Below are 14,655 nucleotides of genomic sequence, written 5' to 3'. Positions count from 1 at the left end.
CACACATTTAGGCACGTGCACAGCAAACACACACATACATGCACACACAGCAATGATTGCTTGCTGTGTATATTTCTGAGTCTCAGATATCTCAGGGCCACTTGTCTCTGAAATGAATTGCCAGGCTGCCTCTGTGGTAATACCTGTCTCTTTATGGAATCAATTAGAGTCCACCATAAGGCGCAGCTTCTGTTGTCACAATGAGAATAATCATTAGCTCTTTATCTGAGCCCAATGGACCGTGGATACATCTAGGCTATTGTAGTTTAGTGATTAAATGGCTCTTATTCATCATTTAAAGATTGGACGTTGTGATCAGCGTGTGTGTGTGTGTGTGTGTGTGTGTGTGTGTGTGTGTGTGTGTGTGTGTGTGTGTGTGTGTGTGTGTGTGTGTGTGTGTGTGTGTGTGTGTGTGTGTGTGTGTGTGTGTGTGTGTGTGTGTGTGTGTGTGTGTGTGTGTGTGTGTGTGTGTGTGTGTGTGTGTGTGTGTGTGTGTGTGTGTGTGTGTGTGTGTGTGTGCCTGGGTTTGTTTTTCAGCATGAAAGTTCTGAGTCAAGGACATAACATCAAGCTGCCTTGGACAGGGTTAAATGTTGAAGAAGGCTTATGTCACACAATGTGTATTTTACATAATGTAAATGTTGCACTTTGTAAAATAGTCATTACAATCCTTTGCTGTTATATACACATGTGATATGCTGCTTAGTTGGCTTAACTAGTTAGCCTAATTTACAGTCAGACATATTGTCTATGTCTAGGCGTGTCTGCACTCACACACACACAGATGCATTCATGGGTAAACTAGGAAGGCAAAGTTAACTTTTCTGTTACCATAGAAACCAGATCCCAGTTGTATTCTTCCAAAGTAATGATCTTCAGGGACAAAGGCAGAAATGTGAAAATAGGATATATGATGAATTGCGTTTTGATGTCATCAAAATAGTGCGAATTGTCAAGAGTTGGATTCATGCCTTGTCGTATGAGAACAATAACAGAACAGCAGGACAAAAGGTTAAAACGTGTTCACTCATCATGGTAAGGATTTGTGCGATGCTGAGGTCTCTCCCCCTGGCATAATGGAACACATATACCTGTAAATCCTGCAGGTTAACTTGCAAAGGCAACAATACGCACACCAATCCAACACACAGCCAGCCCGCTTCTTCTCTCAGGAAATCATTGCAGTAATTACCTCCTCAGTGTCTCCCTCGTTGCCACTCTGATTGGCTGAAAGTCATCCTAAGAAGCAGCTCGGCATAGGTCCCACAGGTATTTTACCAGATTTAAATCATCCCCATGTTTGGCATACGTATGTACCAGAGGGATATCATCAGCCTGTGTTAGTGTGTAAACATTTCTCCCCGGTGCCCCCTTGTCCCAGTGTGTCTAGCCCACTCGGCGCAAGTCATTTGTCAGCCTTGATTCAGATTTATCAACACATAGGGCCTCCTGTGGCTGTGCACTTCCACTCCAAAGTCCTGAATGTACCAGACATGCTCTTAGTGGATTTGGAAGGGGCGATGTGAGGCTGGCGTGATGGAGGGGAACAGGAACCAGAAAATTGAATACAGGGGGAGAGGAAGCGATGACAAGGAGGGAAGGTGAGAGAGAAGTTTGAGAGGAACAGAGAAAAGGGAAAGATGCAGGGGAGGGGTAGCCAGGCCATTGTGTCGGGCTATAGGCTTCAATTGAAAATAGCCGGAGTGGTGTGTTGAGATTTGATGGTCAGCTTCAAACAGCAGAGGGTGAGAGCGAGAAGGGAGTGCTGAAGGTGCGATAAGAGGAAGAGGTGTGGGAGGTGAAGAGGGGTCGCCAGCCCTTTGTGTTTCAGACAGGAGCAGGGCTGGAAGTGTGTGTGTGTGTGTGTGTGTGTGTGTGTGTGTGTGTGTGTGTGTGTGTGTGTGTGTGTGTGTGTGTGTGTGTGTGTGTGTGTGTGTGTGTGTGTGTGTGTGTGTGTGTGTGTGTGTGTGTGTGTGTGTGTGTGTGTGTGTGTGTGTGTGTGTGTGTGTGTGTGTGTGTGTGTGTGTGTGTGTTTGATGTAGAAGGATGTACTGTGAGGAGAACATATAAAGAAGCAGGCATGAGAAAAACATTGCACAGGGTAGGGTATTTGGTAGATGAGCCCATACAATTTGGTTGGAGGACATAGTTAGATGAACACTCAGAAAAGGGTTAACAACAAACCGAAGGGATGAGAAATATCTGGAGGACAAAAACAAGAGAGGGTTCTCTCTTCACAAAATGAAGATAGGGGATCCCCTTGCATGGAGAAATTAGATGAAAAAGGAAATAGTGAATTAATTCCTTAGATTTACTGCTCAAATGCGTAAAGCCAAGGGTATGTGTAGGGCTCCAGAGGGTGTGCAAAAATGCGCCATCTTTCTGACTGTAGTTCTCTCTATAGTTATGAATTCTGATTCTTTGATGACATCAAAGCCTGCATATACAGAAATAAGTTATGTAACTACAACTTCCATTAAACATTTAGTTTCAGAAAAAAAATCCAATCACGGAGTTTAAAATTCTGTTTCATGAACCTGTCGACAGGTAGAAGCCGGAGGGAGATTGGTCCATTAAACTGATAACATGGCAAATATGTGGTTGCCAAGTTACAACATTAAACGCTTTTCATTTTGTTTCCTCTTGATTGGCTTCATCTTCAAGGCAACCGCAGCTGATGCTCAAGGGGCATCGTCGTTTTAAGAGCCATGCAAAGCTAAAGAAAAAAAAGGTGGGGGGGGGACAATTTCTAATAATCAATAATAATCAATCAATAATAACAATGTATTGGTTCCTCACTGCTTTTAATTAAAATTCTGATTTTTATTATTTTCTTTTCTTATGCTGCCATTTATTCATTTCTTGTCATGTATTCTGTTCTAAGGTACAACTAATTATTTTCTGTGCTCATTGTATTGCTTTGTGTTCGTATTCTATTGACCTCAGCGAGTGTAGTTTGGGTGCCATTTCTGTCTTATTAACACCTCAGCGGTGGTTGCTGAGGATAAAGGGACTCTTAATTCACTATGCCTGACCAGATTGTTTATCCAATTTGGCATTTATCCCACTGATTCATTAGTCACAAGCCTGCCTATGATGCCACATGTGTGTTAACAGGGGGCTGACTCAGTGTGTGTGGTCTGTGTTGGTGTAACATGATCTAAGTCAGTGAGCTCTGCTTTTGATTGAGTTAGTGTGGTTTCAGTTGGTATCCTGGTCAGTGGGTCAGCGCCTGCAGCCAGGCTTGTCTTGGGTTGTTTGCTAAAGTGATGTTCCTCGTAAAGTGTTCAAATCAGACCATTTAATTGGCCTCCAGCCCCCTGGAATGGAGCCAATTACAGCTCCTTCTCTCTTATGAGCTGCATCTTCACTTGTCTTTCAGTTGCAATGTTCATGCTTGTTTTTTTCTCTTATTCGCTTTTCCTTGACATTGTTATTTTCATCTTCAAAGCAATTTATATTTAAAATAATATTTCCTTGGTCAGTGGCACATTTCTTTCAGACGGCCCCCGGCTTCCTTATGGCACTTGAAAAGGAGTCTTTAGAAGGATGAATCCCAGTGTCATTGGGGGAAAATTACATTCTCTTTGGTCTCATTTGGACCATAAAACAAGATTTCACGTGAACCAACAGCAGGGGGGGGGGGGGGGGGAGTGGACCCAAAACCCTCTGGCGTGAAAAATGAGAGAATCATAAGAGAAAGGGAGGATTTGGAGCCTGCAGTGATGATAAGACATGTGCGAAAAAGACACATTTAGAAGAAAAAAAAACAAGGCACGTTTGTTTCTAAATGTTTGAATCACAGTATGCAAGAGTGCGAGAGGGAATCGAAAGGCATGAGTGAGCTGGGATGAGTTGAGGAATGTCACTTTTAGCATAGTGTCATACCGTCTTGGAATGAGGACAAGGCTGAGTTTTGAGGGAGAGATTGGGCACTGGCACTTGTTGCTTTGTGGATCCCAAATAGCTGGAAAGATAAAGGAGCCTTTATTTTGTTATCACGTCATGGCGTAATCCCCCACAGTGCTTCCCATGGCATAATGGGCCTCTGTCTTCCACTGCCTCAGACAGAGAACCTATTATGTCATCAAAAAGGGACGATTAGCCGAGGAAAGTGGAGATGAAAGTGAGGGCACCAACTACCTGTTCACAAAGGCAGTAATTTTTACCGGTAATTAGAGGCTGGCATTTCCCTGATGGATCATCAGGGGCCAGGAAACAAACGGGGGAGAAGGAACGACAGAGAGTTAAAGAAGCCGGATTCTTCTCTGTTAAAAGCTCTCAGGCTTGTAATGGTAATTAAGGGCTCGTCTCCGGAGAGTCGACCATATTAGAAAGAGAGGAGAGGCTGAGGCTGGGCCCCAACTCTTTCATGTTTTCGCATTGCCCTCAGTGATTCCTCCACTTATTCAACCCCCTAGTTTACCAATATGCTCTTTCACTGTACTTTTCACCCCTCCAATTCCCCCAACCCGTACTGACCTGCACTTCTCCGCAATGCAGAATAAAAAAGTAATCTCTTCAGCCTATTGTCATTGTTCCACATCAGCTCACCGCTATGCCATGAAGCAAAAAAGCCACATCTTTGCATGCCGTATAGGGCTTATTTGCAGGTATGGCTATTTCCGAGAAAAAAAAATGTAAAGGTGCTTGGTGAATCAAGTGTTTCCTGGAAGTGGGCACAGAGAATTTAGTTTTGGCCGACTTTGAATGCTGCTCGCCATCAGCACAAATCCACAGAGGTCCTCAGCTGGCACACTGCCTGTCTTTACTGTATTATCTGTCCTGATGGAGCCCGCAGAGCTGCTTACCACAGCACAGTAGGGGTTGTCATGGTAACCTGCAGGCTGCTTAAGAAAAGGGGTTGTTGACGGACAGATTCTGACTTTTCCTCAGCCCCACTCCTGATAGAACCAGATAAGAGTTAACACACCTGCCCGCTTCTATCATCAGGGGGATCCCCCTAACCCATCTTTCCCGCACTGACAGTGGAGTCTCAACGAAGATGTGGGATCAGATTTTTTTAATTTCAATACATTTCAGATGTTGTTCTTGATGCTGCCTAGCTGCCATTCATCATCTTTTCTTTATGGTCTATTTTTTTCTTTACTTTTTTCTGCCTCCCTTCAAGTCATCTCACTATCTAACCCTTGAGCTTTAGTGAATAATGTGTCACTTAGTCGATGTGGGTTGAATCTTAGGATGAATGTAGTCAACATGAGAGAGTGTTGAGAAAATGCATGTATCTTCATATGCAACATCCACACAGGGCTTTCTTCACTGCCACTTTTCATACCGATCCATTCATTTTTAACAACACAGATGGATGCAGCGGTCTTTGTTGTGACAAAAACACGCACACGTGCAGACTTTGCACGTGTAATTTATTGAAAAGCAATTCTTGGATATACCACAAAGCACCACTCAGTCCAAAGATGGTAGAAGTCTAAAGTGTGTCATAATTGTGTTGTTCAAGAGCTACATCTATCTATTTAAGGCCTCTCATGTTGGCTCTCTCATCCATGTGAGGAAAAAAAAAGATTACACAGAACCATGTGCAACCATTTTTTATGCTTGTTTCACACCTTGTGGGGGAAGAATCATGATTGACAGGGCTTGAATCAGATTCCCCTGCAGCAATATCCACAGGAAATCTTCACAAACACAATCTCTCTCTCTCTCTCTCTCTCTCTCTTTCTCTCTCTCTCTCTCTCTCTCTCTCTCTCTCTCTCTCTCTCTCTCTCTCTCTCTCTCTCTCTCTTTCTCTCTTTCTCTCTGTCACACACACACACACACAAACAGGACATGTAAAAAAAAAAAAAAAAAACGGATGAGATACATTGCAACTGAGTCCGACCCTCTGTTAACCTGTATGAGGTCTGGGGTATCAAAGGATATGGACTAATTGAACTGTAACGCAAAATTATGAGTTTTACGTTCCGATTCAAAAGGCCTCAACGGAGCCAGATTGTCTGATGTCAAGAGGGTCATTATTTCAGAGAGAGGAGCACGATAACAGAAAGACCTGCAGCCCGCTGACTTCTTTTTATCTCAGACAGGAGCCGTGGTGTATTCTGTGATCGCGGTGCACAGGAAAGGATGCAAGGTTTAATGAAATCAGACAGGTACGAAGGGGGCAAGTCCATTTATAAAAAAATTGTACAAGTTATGAGAAGCACCTCAGACCAGTTTTGATCTGAAATGGAGAGTCAGTGAAGGGAAGCTGCAATTTGGTGTAATATGATAATATGTTCTGGTTTTAGTTGCGATCCATAGCTGCAGCATATACTGAGCCCTCTGAAGACTTGCACTACAAGCATGTGGCAGACCAGACGGCAAGATGTTACAATGATGAAGTTTTTGGATTAAACAAAGCTTTAGATTTCCTGTGATTATTGCTAATGATGAAATGAAACAAATACTAGGCTGTTTAGGCAGCAGATAAAGAAAGTGTGTCATGTAATACATTCTCAAAATTTCCAGTTTTGATTTATTCCATTTACATTCCATTCTCCAACATGTTTCATCTGTAGACAGGGGTGTAGACCTCGTTGGACGTAACGTTTTGAAGGAAAGTGTTACAACTTGATCCATTAATTTAATTAAAACTGAATAGATACTTTAGATAAAGCATTCTTTTTTACAACTGCTTGGTTTACATGATACTCCTAACTCCCACCTGCACAGGGCGAGGAAAATCTAACTAATGAGCATGGTGCACTTCAGGGAGAAGGAAAACACCAACATGAGCTATCATTTCTTGTGCCTAGATTTGAAAATAGAACACTGAGAGAACATTGGGTTGTGCTGGAGAACCACCATGTGTTTTACGAAACATCAAACATGCTCTGACTATGACTTATTCAAGGAGCACTCCAGATTGTTGCTTATTCTACAAATAAAACATGGCGGTGGCTGTCGCAAACAAAGAAATGCACAAACCAACTCTGCCCGAGGCAGTGGCATGTTAAAGAAAAGGGGCCTTACTCAGTAGTTTCAAGGAGAAAAGAGATGAGACAGGAAAGACAAAAATGACATTGACGGGCATGTGTGTGTGTTCATTTATAATCATGTTTGCATGTGCACGGTTTTATTGTTTCTATTTTTCGGCCTGTCTGTTCATTCATCTGTTCTTCTGTCTTGCGTATCTGTCAATCTCGCTCTGTGCTCTGTGCTTCGGTGCTGAATTTTGACAGCATCTGCGTGAGTGTTTTTCTGTGCAAGATTTGTTTTCCCTCTCCTCTGGATTGAAAAGTATTTCTTTCTCTCTCAGCGCCAGCTCTGTGAAGGCAAATTATCACAACTACTGTGAAATCAGCTAAACAATGCACCAAGGCTTGATGCAATTCACATCCATGACCCTGTGTAGAGCACTCTCTATCCAAATGTGCTCTCACCATTCTTTGTCCCTCACTCAGCCTCACTCATTCATTCATTTTTTCAATCATTTATCCAGCCGTACAACAAACAAAAAGAGCCAAACACGTGCCTCCCTTCAGGGTTTTGCTTTGCTTTTTGGTGCTGAATGTATTTTTGTAATATATGGCTTCTTGTATGGTTCTTTTAGTTTTTAGTTTAGTTGTATTTCTTTGTGCAAGATAAACAAGATTAAAATAGCAAAAAAGTTGCACATGCACATACTGTACATAAATGCATGGGTGGTACAAAAGAAACCCCAGAGGGCATATAAAGGATGCCCACCTAACATTAAAATACAATAAGGCAAGGTAAAGAAATAAAGTGAAGATAAGGTAAAGATTTAAAGGAAGGAATGATGTGGTTTTCTGTTTATATAGTTATTTGTCACTCCTATTCATAAGTGCATTGAAGAAGTACATTCAACCACATTATTTAATGCCACTTTGTCTGCCAATTGAAAGTTATGTAGAAGAATGTCACTTTGGTCAACCTTTAAAGAGTAAACCACTATCAGTTTAAACAAAGCTGTATTTACCTGCCCACTCTGGCTGAGAGTCTGGAGCACCTTTGACCACACCCGACTGTGATGTCACATCAAGATGTAAACTGTGACATCACCGCAGCAAGTTGATTATATAAACCGCTGATTAAAACAATATTTTAGCCTGCTGTCAGTTGCTCTTTACAGGGATAGTTTGAAAATTTATATACACAAACTATTACTCCCAAGCTGGAAGATATTAAGCTTAACCTAGCGTAAAACCTTGATAGCCTGGCTTTTTTAAGGTAACAAAATCTGCACCTGTGAAGTGTTTGGATTCTTTCTTGGCCGAGCACCGTGATTTCCTGGGCCGTATCGGGACACAAATAGAAGGATAGAAAATGTAAGTAAAGGCAAAAAAGATAAGTTTCAAGTTTAGATTTAAAGACCCCGACATCTGTCAGATTGCTGATGTCAACAAGGAGATTATTCCAGCAGAAAGGGGCACGATAGGAGAAGACACTGCAGCCCGCTGACTTCTTCATAACTCTGGACACACACACAAGCCGACAGGATTCCTGGCTGTATCCTGAGAGTGTGGTGCGCGGGATGGGATATGAGGGAAAATGAGGTCAGACAGGTATGAAGGGGCATTTTAAGTCGTGAGAGGCACCTTAAAGTCTGACGTGACATGCATAGGGAGCCAGTGGAAGAGAAGCCAAAATAGGTGTAATCTTATCAAATATTCTGCTTTCAGTGATGATCCTAGCTGCAGCATTCTGAACCATTTGAAAACGTCTAGAACTAGTCCGCGGCAGAGCATATGATAAAACATTACATGAATCAAGTTTCAATTAAACAAAGGTGTGACTTTAGATCTCAGCATCAGCCATGGACCGAAAATTTTAGCAAGATTATTGGCTTTGAGTGATAACACATTTACTGTCTGTTGATCAAATCGGGGTCTATGTCGAGCAGGGCCAATTACCAGCTTTTCACTTTTACCAGAATTAAGGAGAAGAAAATGACATGACATCCAGGATTTCACAGCAGACAAGCAGGCCTTTTCAATTAGCAATTTAAGTGTATGATCATCTTCCTTTACAGCTGAGTGCCATGAGTTTAGCAGTGGAAATGTATGCCACTTATCATTGGGCCAGAGAGAAAAGCGCTCGGCTCAAGAAGAATACTGTGGTATATGGTGTCAAATGCTTCACTGAGCTCCGGTGTTACCACCGCAATGAGTACAAGTCACTTGTACAAGTAAAACGTAAAATAAAAATGAAGTCCTTACTGTGGGGGTCGAAAGTCTTATTTAAGTGATGAAAAGGCAAATGAAAGGAACCTTTTATGGGAAATGGTATTGTGGAGGAAAAGGCAACAGAGGCAGGGAATGGATTTTCTGGCACTCCATACAACTTCACCTTTGTAATTACTCTGTCCTCCGCCAAGTATTAATCCGGAGCTCATGTTGGACAAGGGTCGTAATCATTCTGTGTGAAAGTCTGTAAGACTCTAAAAGACGCTGGGCAGAAATAAAAGAGAGGGTGGATCTTAAACCATCAGGAACTGTGACCGACTCTCAGCCAAGGGCTGGATGTCAATCACTCAGATTACATGGATTTGTTCTTCACCCACGCAAGCATGACGGCAGAACCAACACAAGAAGAAGTGCACGTATAAGGAAACACACACTTTTGAAAACACTTAATCATGCTCTTGAGCTGGCACACACTAAGTCAGCCGGGGATATTTTTCAAATATTGCAAAGTTTTGTACTGGCAGGATTCTGAACTTTGTGAACTTTAATAATGACATCATGATTTACATAAATTCTTGAGTTTTTGCCCAAAAGAGTGTCAGCACATAATCCACAGAGAGAGGGACATGGAGGCATGTTTTTCATGCTGTTCTCTTAAAAGCCTCTCTGAAGCCCAAGGTCCTAATTTTACTTTCTGTGGTTTTCTCTCTCTCTCTGTGATGCTTTTACCTGAAATACAGTGGTAGGATTTTAATTACCTAGGACACAGTCATTCAATTGCTCATCACTTTGCCAAATGAATCGGCAATCGGTGTGTCTTAAAACCAGGAGAAACCTGGTGCATTTGTAAATCACTTGGTGTTATTTCAACTGTACACTGGAAACATTCTTGAAATAAAAGAAGGGTTGAAGAGGGAGGTATGAGATATGTGTTGTGTAGGCAGAGGATGTGATGTCACCTAGGCTGTATTAATAGAGCTGGATTTGTGTTATCAGTCAGCCTTGCTGCCAGTTGATATCTTGGAAACAGCAATTGGCAAAATGATCTTAACACAAAGTCTATTAGTGGTAGATCTGGAACCTTCAATCTTATCACACTGTATCCCTATAGTCTGTGTTGTCTTCAAAGTTGAGATTGAAATCCATCACTTTCATTCCGCTAAGTCTTCTGAAGAATAAACCTTCAAATCCGGACTTTTCAGCCAACACAGACAAGAAGTCCTGAAAGTGCACAGAGAAATTGTAACAGCTACGAATGCCCCCTGTGGTGTTGTTTAGTCAAATTGGTCAAAATAATGACTCACTGGACATCTTTAGCCTGAAAATCTCAATTGAAAGTCTCTTGGAGGAGCAGGCAGGTCAAGAACAAAATGGCTCTTATATTCACATGGCATGGGCCGATCTGAAATAGAAAAAAAATACTTTTTGGGTGTAGAAGCTTTTCCACCATCTTAGATCAGGGAGTCCAGCAATCGTACTGCATCCCTGAATGAAGCAGTATAAATCCCCCCACCACTGGTGTGTTTAAATGTGGAGGAATTAACTGGTAGTGAGTGAGGTGGCTGCAAGAGTTTAGGGGAGCGCTTCACTTGGATTAGAATGAGACAGCATGAGGTCTTCAACAATTTCCTGTGATTCCCGGGGAGCTCGGTGGAGACTTCCCCTCCAGGCAGCGGCTGCCAGCAGCACGACATTCCTGCTTTCCAATTGATCCGTGGGATAAACTAACAGGACATGGGAGATTTCTGAACACGGGAAAGGGGGAAATGCAGCATCCCACACACACACACACACACACACAGATACACAGTGGTACACAATATGAAATTTGCACAGTATGGTTGCTTTACAAATTTTGTTACACAAATGATTAGGGGCGACTATACTATACTATACTATACAGTACAGTGTGTGTGTGTGTGTGTGTGTGTGTGTGTGCGTGTGTGCGTGTGTGTGTGTGTGCGTGCGTGCGTGCGTGCGTGCGTGCGTGCGTGCGTGCGTGCGCGTAATCATCACTCGCAGGAGGTCCCTACTTTGTAGGTGCAGCGTGTAGCCTTTGTAGAGCCCGGCTGTGCACAAATACCAAGCTGAGAGTGGCTGTTGAACTTTGGAAATGTCAGCCCCTTGCTCTTCACAGACAGTACTATCAGTTCATTCCTGGGTGTGTTCCCATCCTCCTTGACCGCACGCCTTAAAACTTTTCCTTGTGCCGTAGAGTGACCTACCGCAGTCCTTTGAAGCTGTGTCCGGGTTGTGGAGCCGGTGGAGCACTGAGGATTCATGCTCTTAGTTCAAACGAAAACTGTCCAAAAAATTAAATAAAAAAAATAATAACCTTGCTAGTTTCGCTCTGAAGACGCGTGTAGAACCACTGGTCAGGGCTAGCGCATGGGAGCAATAGGTGCAGATGTTTTCAGCGGAGTCTAAGGGTTCAAAGAGCATCAAGAATGAAGCGGAAACCCCCAGTAAAACGTAATTCGATCCAATAGAAGAGAGTCTTCAAGGAATACTTAAGCATTCAGTTTTTGACTGTATCGGAAAGGATTTGAGGTTATGTAAGTATTAAAGTTCGCCTTCCATTTCCTTTCACACGAGACAGTGGGGAGCTGTCCATGGTGCTGTCACATGCTAAGCAGGATTAATGAATACATGCCCCATACCAGTGGAGTTTACCTTGCACTACTGCTCACAAATCCCGCTGTGAAACATGGGGGAAAGCATCCTCTTCATGCCTTTCTTGCCTGTGCCTCCTAAGTCACATGCCTCAAAGGAAGACGCAGCATTGGCCCTCCTGAGAGAAGCGTCCCTCGTCAATGCAGTTTGCAGTATATGTGCCCCCCCCCCCTCATCTCTGTGCTGTTTACATGTTGCTTTGTGGTTCAACGAGAGGCAACAGCATGTGATTGCAGCACCCCAGGCCTATTTTGAGAATGCCACTTCAGAGGAATGCAAAATGAACCTGCATAGCATATGACCATGCTCTATCTTTATGTTCCCCAGCATTATACATGCATAGCGTTGTACATGGACATTGAAAGTCTTGCGTGAATGGTAAAAAGGGATCACTTAAATATGCTAACTGTAATCATCTTACACAAGCGCTACATGTAACATTAGGTCTACTTTTTATAATTTTAGCTGCACTGATTTGGAATAATTTTCAAAAAGTGCCGTAAATAATTTCAATGATACAACTGGCATTAATGAAATGGATGGGATGGGAAACTTTCTTTTTTTTAATTGGTGCATGATGTATCACCTTTCCTCCTTCAGAACACCTACCCTCCATGTTGAACCAAGGGGATAATCCATCACATCACGACACAAAGACCCTTGTGGCTCCTCAGTGACAATTACTTCTCCTTCCACATATCTACTCTCAGCTTACTGCAGTTGTTGACTCCTGACCTTCGCTCATACCCGGCAGCAGCAGCTCCAAATAAAACGTTAACGTTATTGTCAGTCTCCTCTCTTCTTCTCTCTCATAGGCACACAGTCGCTCTCTGTTTTTTTTTTGGAAAGCTCTTGAGTGCCCTCATGTGTTCATCATTCTTTACTTTGCTTTTTGATCCTCAGACCTTCATGTGCTTGCTATTGACTTGAACATTTTCTCCTTCTACTCTGTGTTTTAAAAAATAATCTCTCTTTTAATCACAGCTTAATTTACAATCTCTCTCATTCAACCACTTTTGAACATGACCTTTCTGCAAGGATACTGTAAGTGCTTGTGTGTTCATTTATGAGTGCGGCCAAGAAGTGTGCACTAGCTACTAGCAGAGCTGTGTATAGTTTTTACCATGCACGTGTCACCAACACTATTATTTGAAGTGTTTTTCTGTCGATGTCATTGACTCTGAAGGCACATACTGTATATATGATGTGGTACGATCTTTCTTGGCCCCTTGCCCGTGGAAAGGCATACGTTAAACAAGGCTGACAGCATCTCATCTCCCGTCTCTTTACAGGAAGTGCTTTGAACCTGACTTGCCGGGCGTTCTTCGGCTACAGCGGTGACGTCAGCGCTCTCATCTACTGGATGAAGGGAGAGAAGTTCATAGAGGACCTGGATGAGGAGCGTGTTCAGGAGAGCGAAATCAAGTAAGAAACACTGCTGCAGTTAAACATCATTTCAGTGGACATGGCAGTTATGAGGAATTCATGGGCAGACGCCGATACGTTAATTGGAAAATATTAAAGGAGGATGCCGATGGTTTCGCTTGTTTTAGCCCATTAACTCCAAATTGCATAAACTAAAACCATTTTGGAGAGATTTATTTGCCGGCTTCAAAGCAGCTCAAGCTTTCCATTTTGTTTTGCTGTGGTATTAACATCATGCAGACACTTTCATTCATCTTGTCACCTTGATGGAACCAGGATAACTCCTAATAATACACTATATTGTGCAATATAATTGAATACATCAAATAGAACTACAGGAGTATTATTATTTTTTAACTGCCTCATAAAGTGCTCTTACCTCCACACATTCTTGAACACAAAACAATTAATACAATGTTTCTTTTGCACTAACACACACACACACACACACACACACACACACACACACACACACACACACACACACACACACACACACACACACACACACACACACAACATCATGTATGTTGGAATAATTTAAAGGTTGAGAGCATAACCTACTAAACAGCTAATAACCTGTACATTGAGGAGAAATATCATAAAGTTTGTTGTTATGCATCTGACTCAAGTCGGGGAAGTAGGAGCCTCCTCAAGTGCTTTAACAAAGAGTTTTCAAACCAGTCCTTGTGTGCAGCTGCATTACCAGTTCTGACAAAAATATGAAGAAAAAAAATGGCATTACAATATATGTTGCCAGGTTTGCTGTTGATTCTCTCTGCAGGGTACTGCAACGTTTGAGCTGTGTTTTTTTTTCATTGAAAGGAAAAGAGAGTGTGGAGTTTTGATGAGAATCTGGGAAGGATTTATGTAAATGTTATTGCATTTTTGACAGTATTATAAAGTAGGTCTCTGCCTATATTTAAACTGTTAATGTGGGAACCAATTAGTTTTTTTCTTAAGTCTCACCAATTCCTCCCATAGTATATAAAGTATAGTAGAGGAGAACGGGGTAATCTGAGCCACTTTTTATATTTGCTCCCCTCTAAGGGAGCTAAAATGATTAATCACTCAAATGTACACATTTCCCATTAATTCAGGATGTTTCCTTGAAATGGGCATTAGCAGAATTTTTTCAAGACAAAGGGCAGTGAAAATATGATTGTTTTAAAAAAAGTTGTCATGTGGCTCACTTTACCCCAGCTGTGGGGTAAACTGATCCACTTACTTTTTCCACTCTGAAACTACCATAACAACACATATTGTAAAAGTTAGAATCCTGAAAGCTAGCCACATATTCCAGAACTAATGTCGGACTAGTAAAATAATGATGGGGTTTGGTCAATTGAGCAAAGCACATTTTCTAAACACTTGAAAGTAACTCTGAACAAAATCA

The 14,655-nt window shown here is 42.1% G+C and overlaps 1 protein-coding gene across 1 annotated transcript in view; it reads left to right on the top strand.

Annotated features, from left to right (window-relative positions):
• Positions 1–14,655, top strand: part of il1rapl1a (interleukin 1 receptor accessory protein-like 1a) — a gene marked incomplete at both ends in the record, with an annotated part of 129,741 nt that overhangs the window by 101,755 nt on the left and 13,331 nt on the right. The window contains one exon of the mRNA XM_080037661.1: positions 13,127–13,259. Within this exon, the coding sequence (XP_079893787.1) occupies positions 13,127–13,259 (133 nt within the window). The remainder of the gene's footprint in view (positions 1–13,126; positions 13,260–14,655) is intronic.

This window comes from Ammodytes marinus (assembly GCF_949987685.1).
Source record: "Ammodytes marinus genome assembly, chromosome: 12".
NCBI lineage: Eukaryota > Metazoa > Chordata > Actinopteri > Uranoscopiformes > Ammodytidae > Ammodytes > Ammodytes marinus.
The sequence above is the reverse complement of the archived record's forward strand: the minus strand, read 5'-3'. Positions and strand labels throughout refer to the sequence as shown.